The sequence below is a fragment of the Hemiscyllium ocellatum genome, chromosome 2, assembly GCF_020745735.1.
Source record: "Hemiscyllium ocellatum isolate sHemOce1 chromosome 2, sHemOce1.pat.X.cur, whole genome shotgun sequence".
In the NCBI taxonomy this organism is placed as follows: Eukaryota; Metazoa; Chordata; class Chondrichthyes; order Orectolobiformes; family Hemiscylliidae; genus Hemiscyllium; species Hemiscyllium ocellatum.
This window is the reverse complement of record NC_083402.1, coordinates 148,585,576-148,605,564: the sequence shown is the minus strand read 5'-3', so window position 1 is coordinate 148,605,564 and position 19,989 is coordinate 148,585,576. Positions and strand designations below refer to the sequence as shown.

Genomic DNA, 19,989 nt, shown 5'->3' with positions numbered 1-19,989 from the left:
TTATTTAGGTTAAAAGTCAGACAGATGAATGACTATTCAAAGTAATACCACTTGCCTAAGCATGCAGCAATTTAATATGCTGATGTCTCTGTTGTTTTCATTTAGTCCAGACCTATATAGAGCTTCAGGAAAATTTGAATTATTGGACCGTATTTTGCCAAAACTGCGAGTTTCTAATCACAGAGTGCTACTGTTCTGCCAGATGACATCGCTGATGACCATTATGGAAGACTATTTTGCACTCCGAAGTTTTCCATATTTGCGACTTGATGGTATGTTAAAAGTCATGAAGGAACATGGCTACAATCTTAATTTCACCCTTAGATCCTTGATATTATGATTAAAGTCATTGAAATGATTTATATAGACTTAGACTGATCAGACATCAAAGCTAACAATTTGACCCATGCCAAAAACATTGTAATAGAGATTTTTGTACAACCAGAATATAATTTAGTAAAGTAAGAATTGCCTTATCATTTACATTTAAGGCACTGTGATATTTGATTAATTTCAGTTCAAGAGGTGGAATAAATCTTGCTTTGGTACGGATTATTTGGACTTTTAATCCACAAGGAATTACTCTAACAAGATGCACTGAATTTGAAAAATAAAGGAAGTAATTTTTTTGTAGAAGTGGTGTAGATGTATAATTTGTATAAAAGTGAATTTGACAGCGAATGTGATTGTTACCATCTATTGAGTTTGTTTTCCTAGTGAAGCAATTTGTACTCGCTAAGCAAAAGAAAGGGTTTACGTTGAAGTGAGAGACATATGACGCAAAAACCACAAATGAAATTGTGATGGTGGTAATTATCTTAGTTTGGGTTTATTGTCATTTATTAACTCGAAGCAAATTGTTTTTAAAATTATGTGGCAGAAATTTTACAGCTGTGAATTTCCTAAGAATTGGCTTTTCTTTTGTGATAAATTCCTGAAACGAAAACAGAAATGACTAGAGAGAACCAGCAGGTTTTGCAGCATCTGTGAGCAGACAGCCAAGTTAAGTTTCAAGTCTAGTGACCTTTCTTCAGAGCTGGTAGTAGCTAAGAAAAGGAGTTATGCTAATAACACCCGATGGGGTTGGAAACACAGTTTTGGAGACAAAGGGATATTTGATAGTAAGCTCGGAAAGAAGAAAAACTGATAAGGGGGTTCGTATCACCATCACTTTTTTTGTCTAATGCTCTCTCTCGGGTGCTCGCTTGCTCTCACCAGCATCTTCAGCTTTGTTTTAGTTCAGTAAATTCCTGAGTTGTTTTGTCTTGCTAAATCTCTATCTGTAACCTGTACACACAGGAACAACTAAGGCAGAGGATCGTGGTGCTTTATTGAAAATGTTTAATGAAGAAAACTCTAAGTACTTCATATTTTTGCTCAGCACCCGAGCCGGTGGCCTGGGCTTGAATCTTCAAGCTGCTGATACTGTTATCATCTTTGACAGTGACTGGAATCCACATCAGGTTTGACACTTTAGTTTAATAAGAGAACCATATTCTTTTGACTTCCCATGTATTACAAAAGTGAGGTTAATTGAAGTTAATTATGGTTATTAATGCTTCATGTTAATGTGTTTGCCCAATTTTTTTAAAAATTGTCTAATGCCATGGGGATTAATGTTTCTACTTTGATGTTTATGCTTTCCAGCTATAACATGAATTGTAGGAGAGTTAATTGTATTATTCGTAATATCATGAAAATTTTCATAAGGCTAAACTTCATCTGCTGCTGATACCCTTATCATGCTCCTCTAAACCTCTCCAGCTCCGTTTAGCTCAGTTGGCTAGGTTGTTGGTTTACAGGGCACTGTGATGCCAACAGTGTGGGTTCAATGCCCATCACTGGTTTGAGGCGACTGTGAAGGACTCTTCCCATGTGTGAGGTCTGGTAGCGCTCAGGTTAAATCACCACCAGTTGCTTCTCTCTCATAGTGGGCAGCACGGTGGCACAGTGGTTAGCACTGCTGCCTCACAGTGCCAGAGACCTGGGTTCAATTCCCGCCTCAAGCAACTGTCTGTGTGGAGTTTGCACATTCTCCCCGTGTCAGCGTGGGTTTCCTCCGGGTGCTCTGGTTTCCTCCCACTGCCCAAAAATGTGCAGCTTGGGTGAATTGGCCATGCTAACTTGCCCGTATTGGTAGATGTAGGGGAATGGGTCTGAGTGGGTTGCTCTACAGAGGGTCGAAGGGTCTGTTTCCACACTAAGTAATCTAATCTAATCTTTTTGACCTCTCTCCCTTTTTAAAATACTCCTTGAAACCTACCTCTTTAGCAACCTAATTGTTATCCATTTTGACTTCTCTTTATGACTCACTGGTGATATTGGTTTTGGTAAGCAGGATGCTCACTTGGGATTTACATTGTTTAAAGTTTTATTTTACTGCATTAAAGCATTGGGTGAGAGATCCCATTCTTTGCCGCAATGTGTACACGAACATTGCAGCGTTTTCAAACTGAATCCTATAATTTAATGACAGACTATGTGCAGTTTTGGTCTCCTTATCTGAGGAAGGATTTTCTGGCTATGGAGAGAGTGCAAAAAGGTTTACCAGTAATGGCATAACTGATCTGTGAAGAGGATCTGGAGTGATTTGGTTTATATTCACTTGTGGTTAGAAGAATGACAGGAGATCTCATAGAAACCTATAAAATATTGACTGGACCCAACTGGTTAGAGGCAGAAAGGATACTCTCTATTTTTCAGGGAATCCAGAATCAGGCATCATGTCTAAGGATATGAGGTAGACCATTGAGTACTGAGGTGAGAAGTAATTTCTTCCAGAGGGTGGTGAGCTTGTGGTATTCTCTGCTACAGAAAGTGGTTTAAGCCAAAACATTGAATGTTTTCAAGAAGCTGTTAGATTTCTCTTTTAGAGTTAGAGAGATCAAAGGATCTGTGGAGAAAACGGGGAACGAGAGTCTTGAGTTGGATAATCAGCATTGATCGTATTGAATGGCAGAGCAGAGTAGAAGGGCCAATTGGCCTGCTCCTCCTATTTTCTTTGTTTCTATGACACTTTGTAAGTTTGAGTTCTTCAGTAGTTTGCATTCTTCAGTTGCGTGTTCTTGAACCAGTTGAATCCTAAGCTACTTAGTTATTCCTGTGGAAACCTGATTTGACAGTCCGTTTCATTGATCCTCTCTACTCCATAGCACAACTTCTTCTGTCTCTTGGCCACCTCTTTGAGTACATCAAAATCATAAATCGTCACTTTCTTCCATTTTGTGGTGGGTTATCCCCAAAGGAAGAGACGCCTAAAAACTTGAGAGTAGCTTATCTATGATAAGTAAGCTGCAGAATAATTTTGGATTCTCTGATTGGATTCAAAATTTGCTGAAACTTCTTTCTTTTCTCCATTTGTTTCTCCATCTTCTCTCCCTGCAAGGATTTGCAAGCCCAAGATAGGGCTCACCGTATTGGACAGCAGAATGAAGTCCGTGTCTTGCGCCTCTGCACGGTCAACAGTGTGGAGGAGAAAATTCTTGCTGCTGCCAAATACAAGCTTAATGTGGACCAGAAAGTTATCCAGGCTGGTATGTTTGATCAAAAATCTTCAAGTCATGAGCGTCGAGCTTTCCTGCAGGCTTTGCTGGAACATGAGGAACAGAATGAGGTATGTATTATGCTTTACAATGATTTAACCTGAGATTTCTTTATTGGAAGGCCTCTGTATCTGCAGAGACTTGCACCATGAAAGCTTAATCTGTTTTCACACAAAGTCACTCAAGGGCATAAGAATTAATATTTATAAAAGGAATGAGAAATATTAGATGTTCAATACCATAATGTATGCAAAGAATGTTTAAATTGTTAGTGTTAAATTAAAGCCGTTATTGCTATCTAAATATGAAAAGCTGCGACAGTATCTCAAACTAGGAAATACTATCACAATTATTTAAAATATCCAATTGCTGCTATAACCAAATTTGGAAGAGTCTTGTCTAATCACTCTTCTGACATTTAGCTTTATTTATTGAAATGTTGCATGATTTACCCTTACTGGTATGGTATGTTCCTCTAGCTCTATGAAGCCATCATTCTGTTACTGATTTCTGACAACTATGAGCAATAGAACATTGATAACCGAATGCACACAATCCATGTGATGACAAGCATTTTATTGTGTTGCTGTTGTAAAGCTGGCTTTAATTTTGGTTTAACCCAGCAAATCAAGTAAACAAAGCACTTGATAATCATACGGGAGAATGGATCACCCACTTTTATAATACAATTAAGTATTCTTAATCTAAAAATGCCTTTGGATTAGATGCTTTTTGTAGGATGCTGTTAACACAATTTGTGTTAATTGTACTTGCACAAGTGCCTCATTCTTGGTGAGGAGAGGGTTTTTTTTTCTTTTGATTTTGATTATAGTTGTCTATCAAAAGTATCTGATTATCTTGGGGAAAATTAAAATATTGAAAAACGTAAGCTAGTATTTTTGCATGTGTGTTTTGACAATGTGTTCTGTTATTGATACACATTGTATCTAAGCTGATATCTGAATGTTTGTTTACAAAAATTAGCTGATCTTCATTCTAAATGTGTATCCTTATTTAAAGTATATGCAGTAGAATTTAAAAAGCAGACATTGTTCATCTGTGTGCGCACATCCACTGACCTAGACATAACAATATTAATCTCTGCAGTACACTCAGCCATTTTCACTCCGATAGCTAGAGAAATCCTCACTAGTCTGATATGAGAGAAGGGTCTCTGGAAGTTAAAGGTCTGAAAATCTGTGAAGGATAGGTTTTGTTGAATAAAGCCCAAGAGTGTTCACATTCACTAACAAATGTGAGGCATGAGACCTTGTGTGTTTCTAAGTAATATATTGTTAAAAATGCAAAAGACCTCATTTTAATATTCATTTGACTCTTGCAGTTCTGTCCTTTTTAATAATGGTGAATGTGTCAAGGAAATATTCCCAGGCGGCCAATATGATTGCAAGACTTTTTATATTATGGCATATAGTAGACCAACTTGTTCTGTGATTGAGCCATCAAAGCTATGACTTGTTTTGTTGCCATCAGTATTGAATAATAGTCTTTCAGTGCCAATCTGTTTGCCTGTCAAAGCCACAGATATTGTTAAGAAACTTCCAAACATGTTGCAGTTTGCAGAATGTGCCTTTATCATGGATCTGAGATATATACTAAATTGTTGGCAGAAATATGGATTATTTATTTCCATCCAGTTACTTAATGTGAAGTTTGATATTATGATTAGTAATCAATACTTCTGTGCAGTGTTTAAATAGTGGTCGAAGCTTTTAGTTTCTGGTTGCTAATTTCAAGTACTTTACAATGGCAGAGGAACAGTTTCTTCAAATCTTGCAGTAACTCTTCATAGCAACAACAGGTAGTGTTTGAGTTCTGTATTTCTACATCTCTTTCATTGGTGTTGCCTCCCTATGTAATAATTTTCAATTTTGTTTTCTACAATAAGTTTTCACTTCAGTGAATTTGCGCTCACATCAGCTGCAAATCCAATAACAGATGGTCAGCTTTATTGTCCTGCCAATACTGAAGAATGAAAACAAGTAGATATGGTTTAAATAAAATTTTGAAAACGTGCTTTTGTTTTTGTGTAGCATCCCCTGACACATAAAATAAATGTATTTTCCTCTTCAGTTGTATTGTTGAGGTTATTGTGAAAGGATGGGGACCATTAGGAATGTGCTGCATTAGAGTATTTCAAGATTCCTTCTGGTAATAAAAAATTACTTTGAACATTTGGTCTTAGCATTCTAGGAAAACAATTTCTTTTAGGATTTCTTTTGCGAGTAAGTCATCTATAATGCAATGAATTTACATTATCTATAGATACTTACAACAAGCATAAATCTCCTGCTTGTAGCAGGTGAAATTAATATTTCTTTTTGTTTCAGATAGTATCTAATGTTGACTTAAGTTTTTAGTTGATTTCTTTTTTAAAAGTATTATATTTAGAGCATCTTTCCAAGGGAACCGGTGTTCTCATTATTTTACAGCTGCAAATATGCACAGAAATTACTCTTGAGACTATAATTCTCTTTGCAAATATCAGAGCATTTTTCGTTTAAATGAGTGGCAGTTTGGTTAAAAATTTTCCTTGAAGGGCAAAGAATCAAAATGAATCTGGTAGTTAACATGGCTCATTTTCTATAAAATAATATTTTAGGAGTGACCATTCCCATTGTCCAAAGTATTAGGTTGTCTGAATTCAGCAGAACAGTCGTAACCAACTGTTTTCCCCATAAGTTGACAAATTTCATTTTACTGTCATGTGCAGTCCTCAAGTGTTCTGAAGCATCTTCTGCTGTATTGTTGGAGAAATCAATCTTGTAACATTGCATTCTTTCACCACCAGGGGGACACCAATGCTTCTCCTTCCTGCAGTACTACCTGGGTAGGATAACATCACTGGCCGGCTTTTGATCTATAGCTGTGCTCAATAATTTAAAATGAGTATATGCTACAAACAGTGTTTTATTTATACGCTGTGTTTTGTACTTAATCAGCTGATTTAGTTTTAATAGCATAATAGCAGAGTTGGAGTTTTTCAGTAAGATTACATTTTGTCAATCCAGTCTTGTAACCAAAACTGATGAATAGTCAAAGATCTAACTAAACATGCTGAAAAACTCTGAACTCTTAATGGATGGCTATGCACAAAATACACAATACCTTAATTCTATAGTTCTGTTAACCGGATAATATGTTTACTATACAATCCTTGTTAGTTTTGTCTTTTGTTACATTTGTATATCAAAGCTTTTTGAAAAGCTTGAACCATACATAATGATATTTGGCAATGCGATTGGTCAACAATTAAGTTCATATATCTGCAGTTATAAGCTGAGGGGTTTGTAGGGAAAAAGTAATTTTTTAGGGGGAGGGACAGAATAATGTCTAATCGCAAAATAATATTTTACCAACCAACGATCGATGGTGAGGAACGAAGAATGGATTGTAGAAATTGGGAAAGTGAGAAATGGAGCTAAAGCACAAGTAGAGATGCAACGTGAAAAATCTGCAGTGATGATAAAGTTACATTGTAACGAGAGAAAATTAAAAGGTCAGTGTAATTAAAATAAAACAAAATAAATTTAATTACACTGACATTTTGTGGTGTCTGGTTTCCAAATTTCCACAGAATATTTAGGCTGTCCTAGATGTAATTTCAAGATTGTTTAAACTAAAACAAAAAAAACACGCAAGCATGTAACCATTTGAATCATGCAATTTGCCTTTTTGTTGCAATATAGAACTAGAATTAAGTCCAAACTTGGCAGATACAGATTACAAAATTTGCTTTAGCAATGATTGCAAATTATGATCAAAGAAATTGGCTCAATCTAATAGGATCTGCACAAATTTAAAAGAATCTTAATAGTCCAGAATATCTATACTTGAGATATTTCTGTAGGTCACTCACACTAATGAGGTGCCACTGTAACTAATGAAATGGACAAATAAGTCTAAAAGCCTCTGACACATAGCAATTGTTATATTCCACAGGATGCCCTAATTACTATGTGTTTGCATGTTTGTGTGATTTGATATGTGCTTCATTTCCTCCATTTTTTTTTATTTTCTCCTGCCATTGATCTAAAATAATAATCAGAAGCTTTTGTTGTAAAATTCGCCAGTGCTGTCACCTGTTCTCTCTGAATATGCTGACTTGCTTGCATATAGTTCCATCTGCACGAGAAGCCCTGAAGTGGCCACTTTTCCAATGTGAATCTGGACACAGTCAACAGGCTATTTGAATGTGGAGGCAAGAGTTGTCTGAGCACAATTATGTGTTTTTCTCCTCCATGCCATTCCATTTCACCTCCAATCAGCCATCATGCTTTCCAGCAGGATAGCAATCCAGAGTGGGAACCTTGGCTTGGCTCAGCCCAGGGTGAGGCCCTTACCCCCACCATCATTTTCGGCCTCCAGGATTAAAACTGCCTTCCTGATCTATATGACACCACATAGTTTTGAGCCACTATCAGTATTTTTGAGAAATATCATGGACAAGGGCTGCATAGCAAATTTGAATATAATCACATCACCTTTTTTTTCTTTAAAGAAGCGTCAAAGATAAACTTCTGCATTATGTGGTAGTAGTGATGTAAATGAGACAGAATTGTCTTGTGTGAAAATCTGTCATTGGGATACATTCTTTAAAAATAACGACTGATTTGAAGTGCCAGAAACTGATGTTTGGACTGTTGTCCTTCTCATTGTTTAGATTTAAGTGAATACGTCTGATTGTCAGAAATGTAAATTTAGCTGAAAAGATAATCTAGTTGTATGCTAGTGATTTCTGTACAAAAAAAATTTTCTTTTATTAATAATGTGGATTATTTATTGTGTTCTCTACTTTGTGTCTGAGTGTCTTCGCCGAGACTATGAGTCCGTTGTGGACTTGTAGACATGATTTTTGTTAATTGTGCTGCACAAGTTTGTCTATATGTTCATATCTGACATCAACACTGGTTTCTGATGAAGCTTTATTGAATCACGTGCTGGACACATGAAGCTAGAGTTCTGTAGGGAATTGAGATACAGTTGTTACTTCAATCTTGAGTTGATTCTGATAATCCTAAAGACGAGGGATACAATCTACTTCTGGTGACTATGGAAGCATACTTCTTTTGTTTTATATTTCCTTTTGAATAACTTGATAACTCTGAATTTCATTGATTGCAACACCCAGAAGTGTTGCTTTCATTGATCCATTGGCTTGGAAATATTTGTGAAATTCAGGACAGTTTCTATGAGTTGCATGTACAAGTTCTCTCGAAGCTTTGAGCCAACTGAATACAAATATTTGTTGAATACTCTTGGAAAAATTGTGTTGGCTCCAGGAATTTCCCTTCTTTGTTGAATTTTAGTTCTACTTCCATGTTTTGCTATTTCTGTATAATTTAATTTTGAAATCTTTAACCTCTTAGCTGAATCTCTGAAATGATTTTGGTCTTTTCACACTTGACAAATTTCAAGAGATGAGGGAAAAGTGCTAAAATTATTTTGACTCAAGATGGTTGTATACTTAAATGCATTTAATTGATTACAGTTTTTCTCAGCACTAAAAGTATTCCTCTCCTCCTGTAAGGTCAAACAAGTTCACAATTTCATGGTGCTTAGTTAAATAGCCTCTAATGATGTTTGAGTAACCCATATCCAAAGTAAAATGTGAACGTATGGTAGACTAAAAGGCAAATGTCATGTCCACTCCCTTCTGAACAAACGGTAAATCCTGAAGTTTTGGCTTAACAGTGGAGAAGCTATGGAGGAGAAGGCATGATCTTGCTATTTTCTGGATGTGTCCAGCAATTCAGTTTTCTTGTCAAATGTACTGTTTTATTTTTAAATTTGCCCAAGCACACTGTCATTTTGACCCACCTATAGTGCTTGCTCTGTATCCATGTGAGAAATTTTCTGGGCTTCCTGCTGTAGCCTGGCAATGCATCCATCCCCACCAATTCGTTTGTGTGTGTTGAAAGGTTATGGGAAATTTCTGAAAACCCAGTAATGCATTCACCAAAACAGAATTGAGAAATTTTCCAGAAACTAATTCTCTGACTTGGCTTATTGCTAGTGACAGATCGACATGGCAGTTGCTGGTTTGATTAAGCATGTGACACCTAACCTGGAAAGCAGTAGCAGCGTAACTACAGATAACAACATTCCAAAAAAGTCTCAAATACAACTGCAGTTAGTCATCCAAAAGAGACTTAGTGTCATGTACTGTCATGTATTGTACATATCAAGAAAATCCTGTCGGCGTACTGTAATTGAATTTTTTTTTTAATTAAAGCATTGTAATCAATCTAAAGTAGCTAAATATTCAGCTTGTTGCTGCTATTGATTCATATATCATATTATATTTGAAAGACATCACTTAACCTTTCATAAATCATGGAGTTCAAATGTGTTTGCATTTTGATATCTAATTCGCTGTGCTACACATAATGCTTATTGGAGATTCTGAGATTTAAGATAACAGCAGCATTCCAGTTTTGTGTTCCCTGTCCCTGTTTCTGGACTCATTAGTGTGGAGTGGCCCTAGCCTCTTAAGCTAATTGTACTTTTAAAAAAAAATACAATTAGAAAACTAGTTTACAAATAAAATTATAGAGAGGTGCTGTTTCCATCGACCAGAAATTTTGTTTCATTAAATAGAATGAAACTAGTTATTTTGCCTTAAAATTGCTAAGAAAATATTTCATTGCCATCTCAACTCCTTGACTTGCAGGAAGAAGATGAAGTTCCAGATGATGAGACCCTGAATCAAATGATTGCTCGTCATGAAGAGGAGTTTGAACTGTTTATGGTAATTGCACAAAATTGAGTTATTGTCAAAAGTTCAAATTTTGGTTTATAATTGTGTTACCATAGTATACGAGAGGAAAGGGTATCTTTCATTTGGTTAGTCACTTAACGCTGCATGAGTATTGAGATTTCACTGAAGTAATCATGGACTATTTATTGATCCATATAACAGTCTCTGGCAGTCTTCTATATTTTCAAGGGCAGAAGATGCTAATATTCCTAATGCTATTGAAAGCGAGAGCACAAATGTAGTGTTTCCACATGGAATGGAAAATAAGGGATTATTAACTCTTGTGATTTTAACAACTTCTGTGATCAAATACAAATGGCATTGTTGCCAACCATGTGCTTGGGAGCAAAAAGTAGCTTTTAAAAGCTGCAGTTTGCATAGAGGCCTGGAAGATATTCAATTTTAGAAGCTCTCATTGGGAGAATGCAAATTCAGCCTGGCTCAAAAGAATGTTTGTTTATTTCCAAATCCATTGGAATCTGGGTTTAAAATGCCTGCTGCTTAAACTATAGGCATTGCTACCTTCTGTGATTTCACAGTTTGTGGTTTAACTGTATACTGGAAATTTCTGCTGGCATTATGGACAAAGTATAGTACAATGATTCACCAGTCCTCCATTATCTCTGTTGCTGCGTAATGTTGTATGAGAATGAGTAACAAAGGTGTGGCAGGGTCTGGAATTAAATGACTTGCATGACTGCTAATGTGTTTCTATAACTGGACTAAACACCTTGAGTTTAAAAGGTTGGGTATCAGCATATCTTACTGATGTTCTTTAGTGTGTCTGTGATCTACATTCATCAGGTGTGAAATATCAATAGTGAGACCCTTCAGTCAGTTTCCATTCTCAGGAATAGTGAAGTTTCAGTAATGGTAGACTAACTGCTGTGCATTTTTTTGTGTCATTTTTGTTGTGAGGTTGTGCTTGGTTTCCTGTATTTCTAAGAAAAAAAGCTTGATCAATTGGGTTACTGGGACTTGATTGATTAATTTTAGCAAAAAAAACCAAAATATTTCCACATTAAGTCAGCCAGTAATCCAGGCGATGTGATCCTGTGAAGGATCAGTCTCCATTAATGGTTATGCACTGTCCCAGTTATCCATTCCTTTCTGTCCAACTGTTCTTCTCTCTCACTGGGCTCTATCCCCAACTATCACTCACCCACCTCATCCTTTTTTTTTCTTTCCCATCCCGTCTTTTGCACATAAACTGATGTTTTCCTAGCTACCATCAGTTTTGAGGAGTTGCCACAGGGCCCCGAAATGTTAACTTTGATTTCTTTTCGCAGGTGCTGCCAGATCTGCTAAGCTTTTCCAGTAACTTGTGTTTTTGATCCTCTTAGGGTTTAGCTGCTTTTTGATATTGCTGATTGGCAGAACTGGTCTTATTGCTCATTGGTTTACACTGATCAGTTGTAATCTTACACCTGTGGAAGAGGAGGAGGGGAATTTATAGGCGATGGTTTCCCATGTCCCTGCTTCCTCTTTCCTCTAGACGCTAGTGGACATGAGTTTGGAAATTCTGTCTAAGAGCATTAGTAAATTTCTTGTCAATGTATTCTTTGCTCCTACCATGTTGTTCGTGGAGGAAGTAAACATTTGTGGATGTGGTGCCAGTTAAGTGACTACTTTGTCTTGGGTGGTGTTAGCTTCTCGTGTGGCTGGAGCTGTACTCATCCAGGCAAGTGGGGAGTATTCCATTACATTGCTGACTTGTGTCTTGAAGATGGTTAAGGGTGTTGGGAGGTGAGGTACTTTCTGCAGGATTCCTTGCCACTGACCTGCTCCAGATGCCACAATGTTTATATGGATAATTTAGTCTGGTCAATGGTAAGCTTCCAGGATGATGATGATGGGGGATTCAGTGATCATAATGGCATTGGATGTCAAAGGACAATGATTGAAAAAAGTCATTGCCAGGTGCTTGTGTGAAGTGGATGTTACTTGCTATTTGTCATTGTCCTGGTCTTACTGCGTTTAGTTTGATTTTATTTGATTTGATTTATTATCACGTGGATTGCTTCAGTGTCTGAGGAACCATGAATGGTGTGCAATAATCAGTGTGCATCCTCACTTCTGACCTTATGATGAAGGGAATGTCATTGATGAAGCAGCTGAAGATGGTTGGGCCTAGGGCACTACCCTGAGGAACTCCTGCAGAGATGTCCTGGAGCTGAGATGACTGACTTCCAATAACTGCAACCATCTTCCTATGTGCCTGGTGTGACTGCTACCAGTGGGTAATTTTTCTCCTCAATTCCTGTTAACTTCAGTTTTGCTCGGGCTCCTTGATGCCACACCTGGTCAAATGCAGTCTTTATGTCAAAGGCTGTTACTCTCTCCTCACCTCTGCACTTCAGCTCTTTTGTCTATGTTTGAACTAAAGTTATAATCACGTCAGGATTATAGTGGCCCTGGCAGAACCCAAACTGGGCGTCACTGAGCAGCACTGTTGATCGACCCCTCTCATCATTTTATTGATGATTGAGAGTAGGCTGATAAGGTGGTAATTGGCCAGGTTGGATTTGACTTGCCTTTTTGTGTACAGGACATATTTGAGCAATTTTCAAATTGCCTGGTAGATGCCAGTGTCGTAACTGTACTGGAACAGTTTGGCTCAGGGCATGACAGATTCTGAAGCATTAGTCTGTAATGTTGGAATGTAATCGCTTTGCAGTGTCTACTGACTTCAGTCATTTTCATTGTTATCATATGAAATGAATTGAATTGTCTGAAAACTGGCATCTGTAATGTTGTGACTTCTGAAGGAGGTGGACGTAGAGCATTTTGCACTTTTGCATGAAGCTTATGGCAAATGTTTTGGCCTTTTCTCTCAGTTTCTGACATTTTTAGCATTCTTGGTAGCTGGTTCACCAATGACTATGCCACAAAAATATTGTAATTATAGTTTGCCCCCGTCACTTTGAGGGTGGTGGAAGTGTTGTCAAATTGCAAAGCCAGTAGGTAAACTTGATTTTATTAAATCCTATTCCCCTACCTACTCCCACTTTCAGCGCATGGACCTGGAGCGGCGAAGAGAAGATGCACGGAATCCAAAACGTAAACCACGACTGATGGAGGAAGATGACCTCCCATCATGGATTGTGAAAGATGATGCAGAGGTGGAGCGTTTGACTTGTGAAGAGGAGGAAGAGAAGATGTTTGGCCGTGGTTCACGCATGCGCAGGGATGTGGACTACAGTGATGCTCTTACAGAAAAGCAGTGGCTACGGGTAGGTGTTGCATTTAACGATGTTTCTAGCAATACTGCTCATCTTCCTGTGATCACTTGTACATGGTTCAAATAATTTTTGTTAAAAAGCATACTCATAACAAACAGCTGCATGATAAGGAAACTGATTTGCCTTTCCTCATTTGAATAAATTGAAGAAAAATGATAGCTTGTTCTGCAAAATTGTTTTGTTCTAAAAATAGCTCTTCCTGCTTCATAGGTATATTTTCACATTTCCATGGTTAAATTCAAAAGAATCTGGCATATTTGGATATATTTGCAATAAAATCTAACTTGTTCAAATACACTGGGAAATCACCTAATTACTTGTCATTAGGTCAAGGTTTTGTGTTACATTTTCTTCATATAACGATGAAGCAAGGGAAAAATTAAAATTTAAAAAGATGTTACCGTTGAAGGCAGCCTGTAATACACAAATAGAGGCAAATAGCTAAGGAGTTAAGGGCTTCAGGTTTGTCTTTACTGTCTTTCTGATCTGCCCTTTGCTCTCAACTCCTTGAACGTGCTTTTGCATCCAAAAGCCTTGCCTTTCTTCCCAGAATTCCACATTGAATCAGATTTTCACCCCATCCATAGTACAAGTAATGACCCTAATGAAAGTTACAAATAGCATCCAGTAAAACCATAAACTATTCTTCCTTGCTCTTCAGGAATCATTCCTGCAGCCTTTGACGCAGCTAACCATGCTAATATCTTCTCATACCCCTGCTCTGTAATCCAACGGCTTGGGTCTATATTTGTCTAGTTTGTTCTTGTTATAACCAGCGAATCATCTGATTTCTCTTTCTATCTCTCACAATTACAACTTGTTTCCCTAAGGATCTATCCTTAGCACTTTCTTATTTCATAACTATATGCCATCCAGCAGTGGCATTCTGCTAAAATACTGCATCAGCTTCCAAACACTTAATGATATCTGCTCAATTTCTGACTTCTCTCTTGACAACTTCATTGTTTCTAATGTGTCACCTCTCTGAAAACTGGATGAACAGAGATTTCCTCGAGCTAAGTATTGGCAAGCCTTTAGTCCCCATCATCAACCCTGGTCCCTCTCCACTGACACCATCCCTTTTTCTGGCAGCTGTCAAATTCACCACTTTGCCAATGAGGATGATCCTGAGATGAGCTACCAACAGGATATCTGTGCCTATTTCTACTTCAATAATGTAAAATTGCCCAACTCCACACTTACATGAGACTCAGCTATTGCTGAAACCCTCATCTATGCCTTTGTTACCCCTGGGCTCAACTTGGCCAACCCACTTGTGCCTAGTCATCAGTCTTCCAACCTACATTTTATTTATGCTCATCCAAAGTTCTACATGTATCTGAATGTGCTAATATTATTCACCTGTTGTCGCTTTGCTCACTGTTCCTACTTTAGATACTTTTTTTAAAAAAGAAAAGCCTTAATTTAAAAGCCATTTCCACATTATTTTTAAATTCTTGCAGTGTCAGTTCTCCGGATACCTATCACAACTCTCATATCTACATTCCTTCAATCCCTGGTCTCTTGTGCCTCTGTGATGTTAATTGCTGCACCATTTGGCAGCATTTAGGTGCTGACATCCTAAGCTCTGAAATTCGATCCCTAACGCCTCATTCTGTCTGCCTGTCTCTCCTTTTGAAGATGTTCCTTAAAGGTCAATTCTGACCAACACTACCTCCTTGTGTGGGTTATTTTTCAATTTTGTTTGATACCAGTCCTTTTGAGGTGGCTTTGATTTGTTTTACAACACCTAAAGACAAGTTGTAACTGTGAGGTTGAACCTGCCTACCCTTTCCAAATGTCAAAAGGAAACCAGGTATGGTTTTCTTTTGAATAATAGGACAAATTGTTTGATGTGGAGGTTAGGCAGTTAAGAGACCATCTTCCTGAGAGGAATTTTGAATTTCCTGTTTCAGAATTTGGCAAGTATAGAGTCTAGATAATTTGTGACAAATTGCTCCCTATTGTGAAATAAACGAATTGGATGGTATCTTTGAGCTGGGATTGTGAACCGTGTTGTTTTAGAAATCCCAAGCATTGAATGAACTCTTAAGATTTTCCACAAGCTTTAAAACTGAAGGCCTGAATGATAGAAGGATTGTACTTTTGACACGCAATCTTGCATTGTAAAGGTTTAGGACTTTTGGCCGATTATTAATTACGGGGCTGATAGAAATAAGTTAACTCTTTGTGAACTGAGATAACCAGGGATTCAAAAATCCGTTGTGAGGTAACATTTTGATAGTTAATTTTTGTGAAGAAGAACAGAATAGAGGGTAGAAAAAAATTTGGAGACTTGTAACCTTGGCATTTCCTCTTGCTGTTTCTCCTCGGTTGAAACTCATGGTGCAACAGGAAGAGGGAATGAATGGACTATATAGCTGAGGCAGAACGGTACAGTAATTTTAGAAATGAGATCTCCACAAAGTAAAGTTTCAAGGCCCAGGTATGAAAGGGTCAACTATCAACTGTTCTCTCAACCTTTTCAGTAAAGACTTCAATCCAGAATTTTGACCTGGAAAGTAAACTTGTAACATTTTTAGGCAATTGAAGATGGTAATTTAGAAGAAATGGAAGAGGAAATACGTCAAAAGAAAGCTAGAAAGCGCAGAAGAAATGTAGATAAAGATCCATCAAAAGAAGATGGAAAGAAGAAGAAAAAGAGAGGCAGACCTCCAGCTGAAAAGCTGTCTCCAAATCCACCAAGGATCACTAAACAGATGAATGCTATCATTGACACAGTTATTAACTACAGAGACAGGTAAAATAAGTTCCAACTTTTACAAACTTGTTCTGGGGTGCTTGGTTTCAACATATTTCAATTGCCCGTAAAATCCAAACTTTAGTTGAAATTGGTATTTAAACCATTGGGTTTCCATTGTCAGACTTGTATTGGTGAAAACATTAAATGAAATTTAAATAGCATCATAAACTTTGAGTGATGAGCAAAGTATGTGATAAATACACAACAGTATCAAAATTAATCTCAGTTGCTGCTCTCCTTGGAGGCCAGTTCTCAAGACAGCAGCCTTCAATTCTCAGAGATTATAGTATTGCAGCAATAAATTAGGCTGTTATTCTGCTCTGGCCCTCCACAAGAACAACTCTGCAAATTCCACTATCCTGACTCTTCCCTATGGTCATATGAATTTTTTTTTTAAACAATGGTAACAGAAAGCAAGTCTCTTACTCCACCAATCTGTCTATACCCTCTTGAAGTCTATCAGCACCAGTAGTCTGTTCACAGTTCGCAATATTAGATTTTGTATCACCTGAAAATTCTGACATTGTTTCCTTGTCATCCATGTCTTGATTATTAATCTATGTCACTAAAAGACAGTGGAACAGCTTTGATGCATGGGCAACTGAACTTAGTACCTTCAAGTCCAAACAGCACCACTTACTTCTACATTTCCTGTCACTCTTCATCTCTGTGCTGGTAATTTACTCTAAGGATTTTTACCTGTTAGATGGCATTTTTACCAAATATCTTTCAGTAGTCCTTGTACACCTTAGCAATCACATTACTGTATCAACTTTCTCTGCTTCCACATCAAAATGTAAATAAATCACTTAAAACCAATTTGCCTTTCAAATGTTTGCACTGAAATTGATGCAACATACTGATATTTGGAAACAAATGTCTGCAATTTTCTTTCAGCCTGTTTCTGAAAGCTTGAGAGTGCACTGGTGTATATGTACAACTTTGTAGGATTTCAGCCTGTATCTCACCATATCTCTTGGTAGATAATTAATTTCATACTAAGTTTAGATTTTTGTGGATGTTTGCAATGTTAGTGATTCACGAGTATATGACAGACTGTTCGTGCTTCAAACTGCAGTTCCATATAATGCATCTGTTGTTAGTGATAAGAATTTTTGACTCCAACCACGTAGCTACAATCTGATTAAATGAACAAATTGTGCAAAAGAGTTATGATGCATGTTTGTAGCCTACAGGCAACATTGCAATGCCTACAACAATAGAGTAATAACAAGACAAATTAAATATTGTGCATCTATAATTCTGAAATTAAAACAAAATTATAGCAACACTCCATAACTTAGACATTCTTTGATATGACGAAAGGCCATTGAGTTGAAAATGTTAATTTTGTCCCCCTCCTGCTGGTCCTGCCTGACCTGCTGAGTATGTGCGCCATTTCTTGTGACACAGAGCTGTAGATTGAGCAGAAATAAACATTGCAGTTAATGATAAGCAAAATGAGACCGCTCTAACAATGATATAGAATGCAGTAATGTATTCCTTGTTGAAATAAGTGAATGTCAGATATAGGTGCAGCTGGAATTTGAATTTCTTATGTGTAAATTGTTATAAATATATTGATGATGTGAGTTTGTGGAACTGATCTGGCTTCATTTCTTTTTGCCCTGAAACTAGCCTGAGCCGACAGCTAAGTGAGGTTTTTATCCAGTTACCTTCACGGAAGGAGTTACCTGAATACTACGAGCTAATCCGAAAACCTGTAGATTTCAAAAAAATTAAGGTGAGATGTATCATAAAGAAGATTATTTCCTGACGTGTTCTGAGATGACGCTGTAAGCTGGAGAGGTTGCTGTTTCAAACCAGGCAGTAGATTTATTCGACCTGTGCGCACACTAGAGTCACATATTTATATATCTTCAGTCATATTTGTTTCATAGACTTAAGCATTGCAAGGTTATAGGATAGAGTCATACAGACCCTTCAATCCAAACAATCTATGCCAACCATATTCCCAAACTAAACTAGTCCCACCTGTCTGCTTTTGGCTCCTACCGCTCCAAACCTTTCCTATTTATGAACTTAGCCATAAGTTGTTTAAATGTCATAAATAACCTGCATTCACCATTTTGTCTGGTAGTTCATTCACACACAAACCACTCTCTCTGTAAATAAAAACATTGTACCTCATGCCTTTTTAAAATCTTTCACCTCTCACCTTAGAAATATGCCTTCTAGCTTTGAACTCCCCATCCTAGGAAAAAGACCTTTGCCATTTACTTTATCTATTCCCCACATAATTTTTAATAAATTCCAATAAAGTCAACTCTTAACTTCCAACACTTCAGTTTAAAAAAAAAGTCCCAGCCTTTCCAGTCTTTTTTTTTAATATCTCAAACCCTCTGTTCCTGGCAACATCCTGGTAAATGTTTTATGAACCTTCTCCAGTTTAATAATATCTTTCCCATAACAAGACAAGTAGAACTGCACGCAGTACTCCAGAAGAGGCCTCACCATTGTCCTGAGCGACCTCAACATGACGTCCCAACTCCTATACTCAATGATTTGAGCAATGAAAGCAAGCATGCTAGTGCCTTCTTAACCACCCCGTCTACCTGTGATGCAAATTTAAAAGAATTAAGTACCTGAGCCCCTCGGTGTCTCTGTTCTACAATACTACCCAGGACTGTACCTTTAATTGTATAAGTTCTGGCCTTGTTTGCATTGCCAAAATGCAATACCTCTTACTAATCCAAATTAATCTTTATCTGCCACTCCCCTGACAAGTGACCCAATTTAACAAGATCTCTGCAATCTTAGATAATTGTCTTCACCGTCCACTGTACCATTAATTCTGGATAACTGCAATGATTACAGGTTTTCCATCCTCCCAGACATGTCTCTGGTTAGTGTATTATAAAGCCAAACACTCCTATCCCAGTGCACATTTCTCAATGCTATGTTCTTTTGACCTGGAGTCTTGACAGTGTGCATTGCTGAACAATGGTATCCTTTGTGTTTGAGACAGCATCCCATTCCACCCTACCAGCCAGTACAGTCCATTCATCCTGAAGTTAAATGATCCTTTTGACTCTCCAGTATTAAGAGGGTCACTCTTCCCTATATGTTGCAGAGGAGTTTCCCCAACCCATCTATTACTACAACCCTTCACTGGATTGCGATGCTTCCTAGCATATATAGATATTCTGATGAAAATGTCCATTTATGTTTATTAGGGTATTTATCTGTATGTCTGTTCTGTTTACTGTAGTTGGTCTGCTTCCAATGTTAAGAGTTTCAAGTGTAATATTCGCATTTCAGTTCTGCTATCCCTTCATTGGTATTTTCAGCTTATTTATTTTACTATAATTCTTCTACTACACCCTTATACTTCCTGTATCAACTTCTCCTGCTAAACATTTATAGACAGTTAAATTTTCATTTTTTTTTCTCTTAAACTGACAAATCATCAGATTTTATTTTTATGCTGATTTGACTCAACATTGCGCTCTGCTCTGGTGAACCTTCCCTGGACTGCCTGTAACACTAATATACTTTTCATTAGCTAAGGGGACCAAAACTCTTCACAGTATTCCATCTAGGAGAAAGTGAGGACTGCAGATGCTGGGGGTCATAGCTTAAAAATGTGTTGCTGGAAAAGCGCAGCAGGTCAGGCAGCATCACAGGAGAAGGAGAATCGAT

At 37.4% G+C, this 19,989-nt stretch overlaps 1 protein-coding gene across 5 annotated transcripts in view; it reads left to right on the top strand.

Moving 5' to 3' along the window:
• LOC132825681 (probable global transcription activator SNF2L2) overlaps positions 1–19,989 on the top strand; it is a 124,941-nt gene that overhangs the window by 76,721 nt on the left and 28,231 nt on the right. For 3 of the 5 annotated variants that reach the window (XM_060841081.1, XM_060841065.1, XM_060841073.1), the window contains exons 24-31: positions 106–272; positions 1,300–1,463; positions 3,386–3,613; positions 6,352–6,390; positions 10,234–10,311; positions 13,335–13,553; positions 16,106–16,323; positions 17,965–18,070. In XM_060841081.1, the coding sequence (XP_060697064.1) occupies positions 106–272; positions 1,300–1,463; positions 3,386–3,613; positions 6,352–6,390; positions 10,234–10,311; positions 13,335–13,553; positions 16,106–16,323; positions 17,965–18,070 (1,219 nt within the window). The remainder of the gene's footprint in view (positions 1–105; positions 273–1,299; positions 1,464–3,385; positions 3,614–6,351; positions 6,391–10,233; positions 10,312–13,334; positions 13,554–16,105; positions 16,324–17,964; positions 18,071–19,989) is intronic. The other 2 variants (XM_060841098.1, XM_060841091.1) reach the window with 1 other exon arrangement.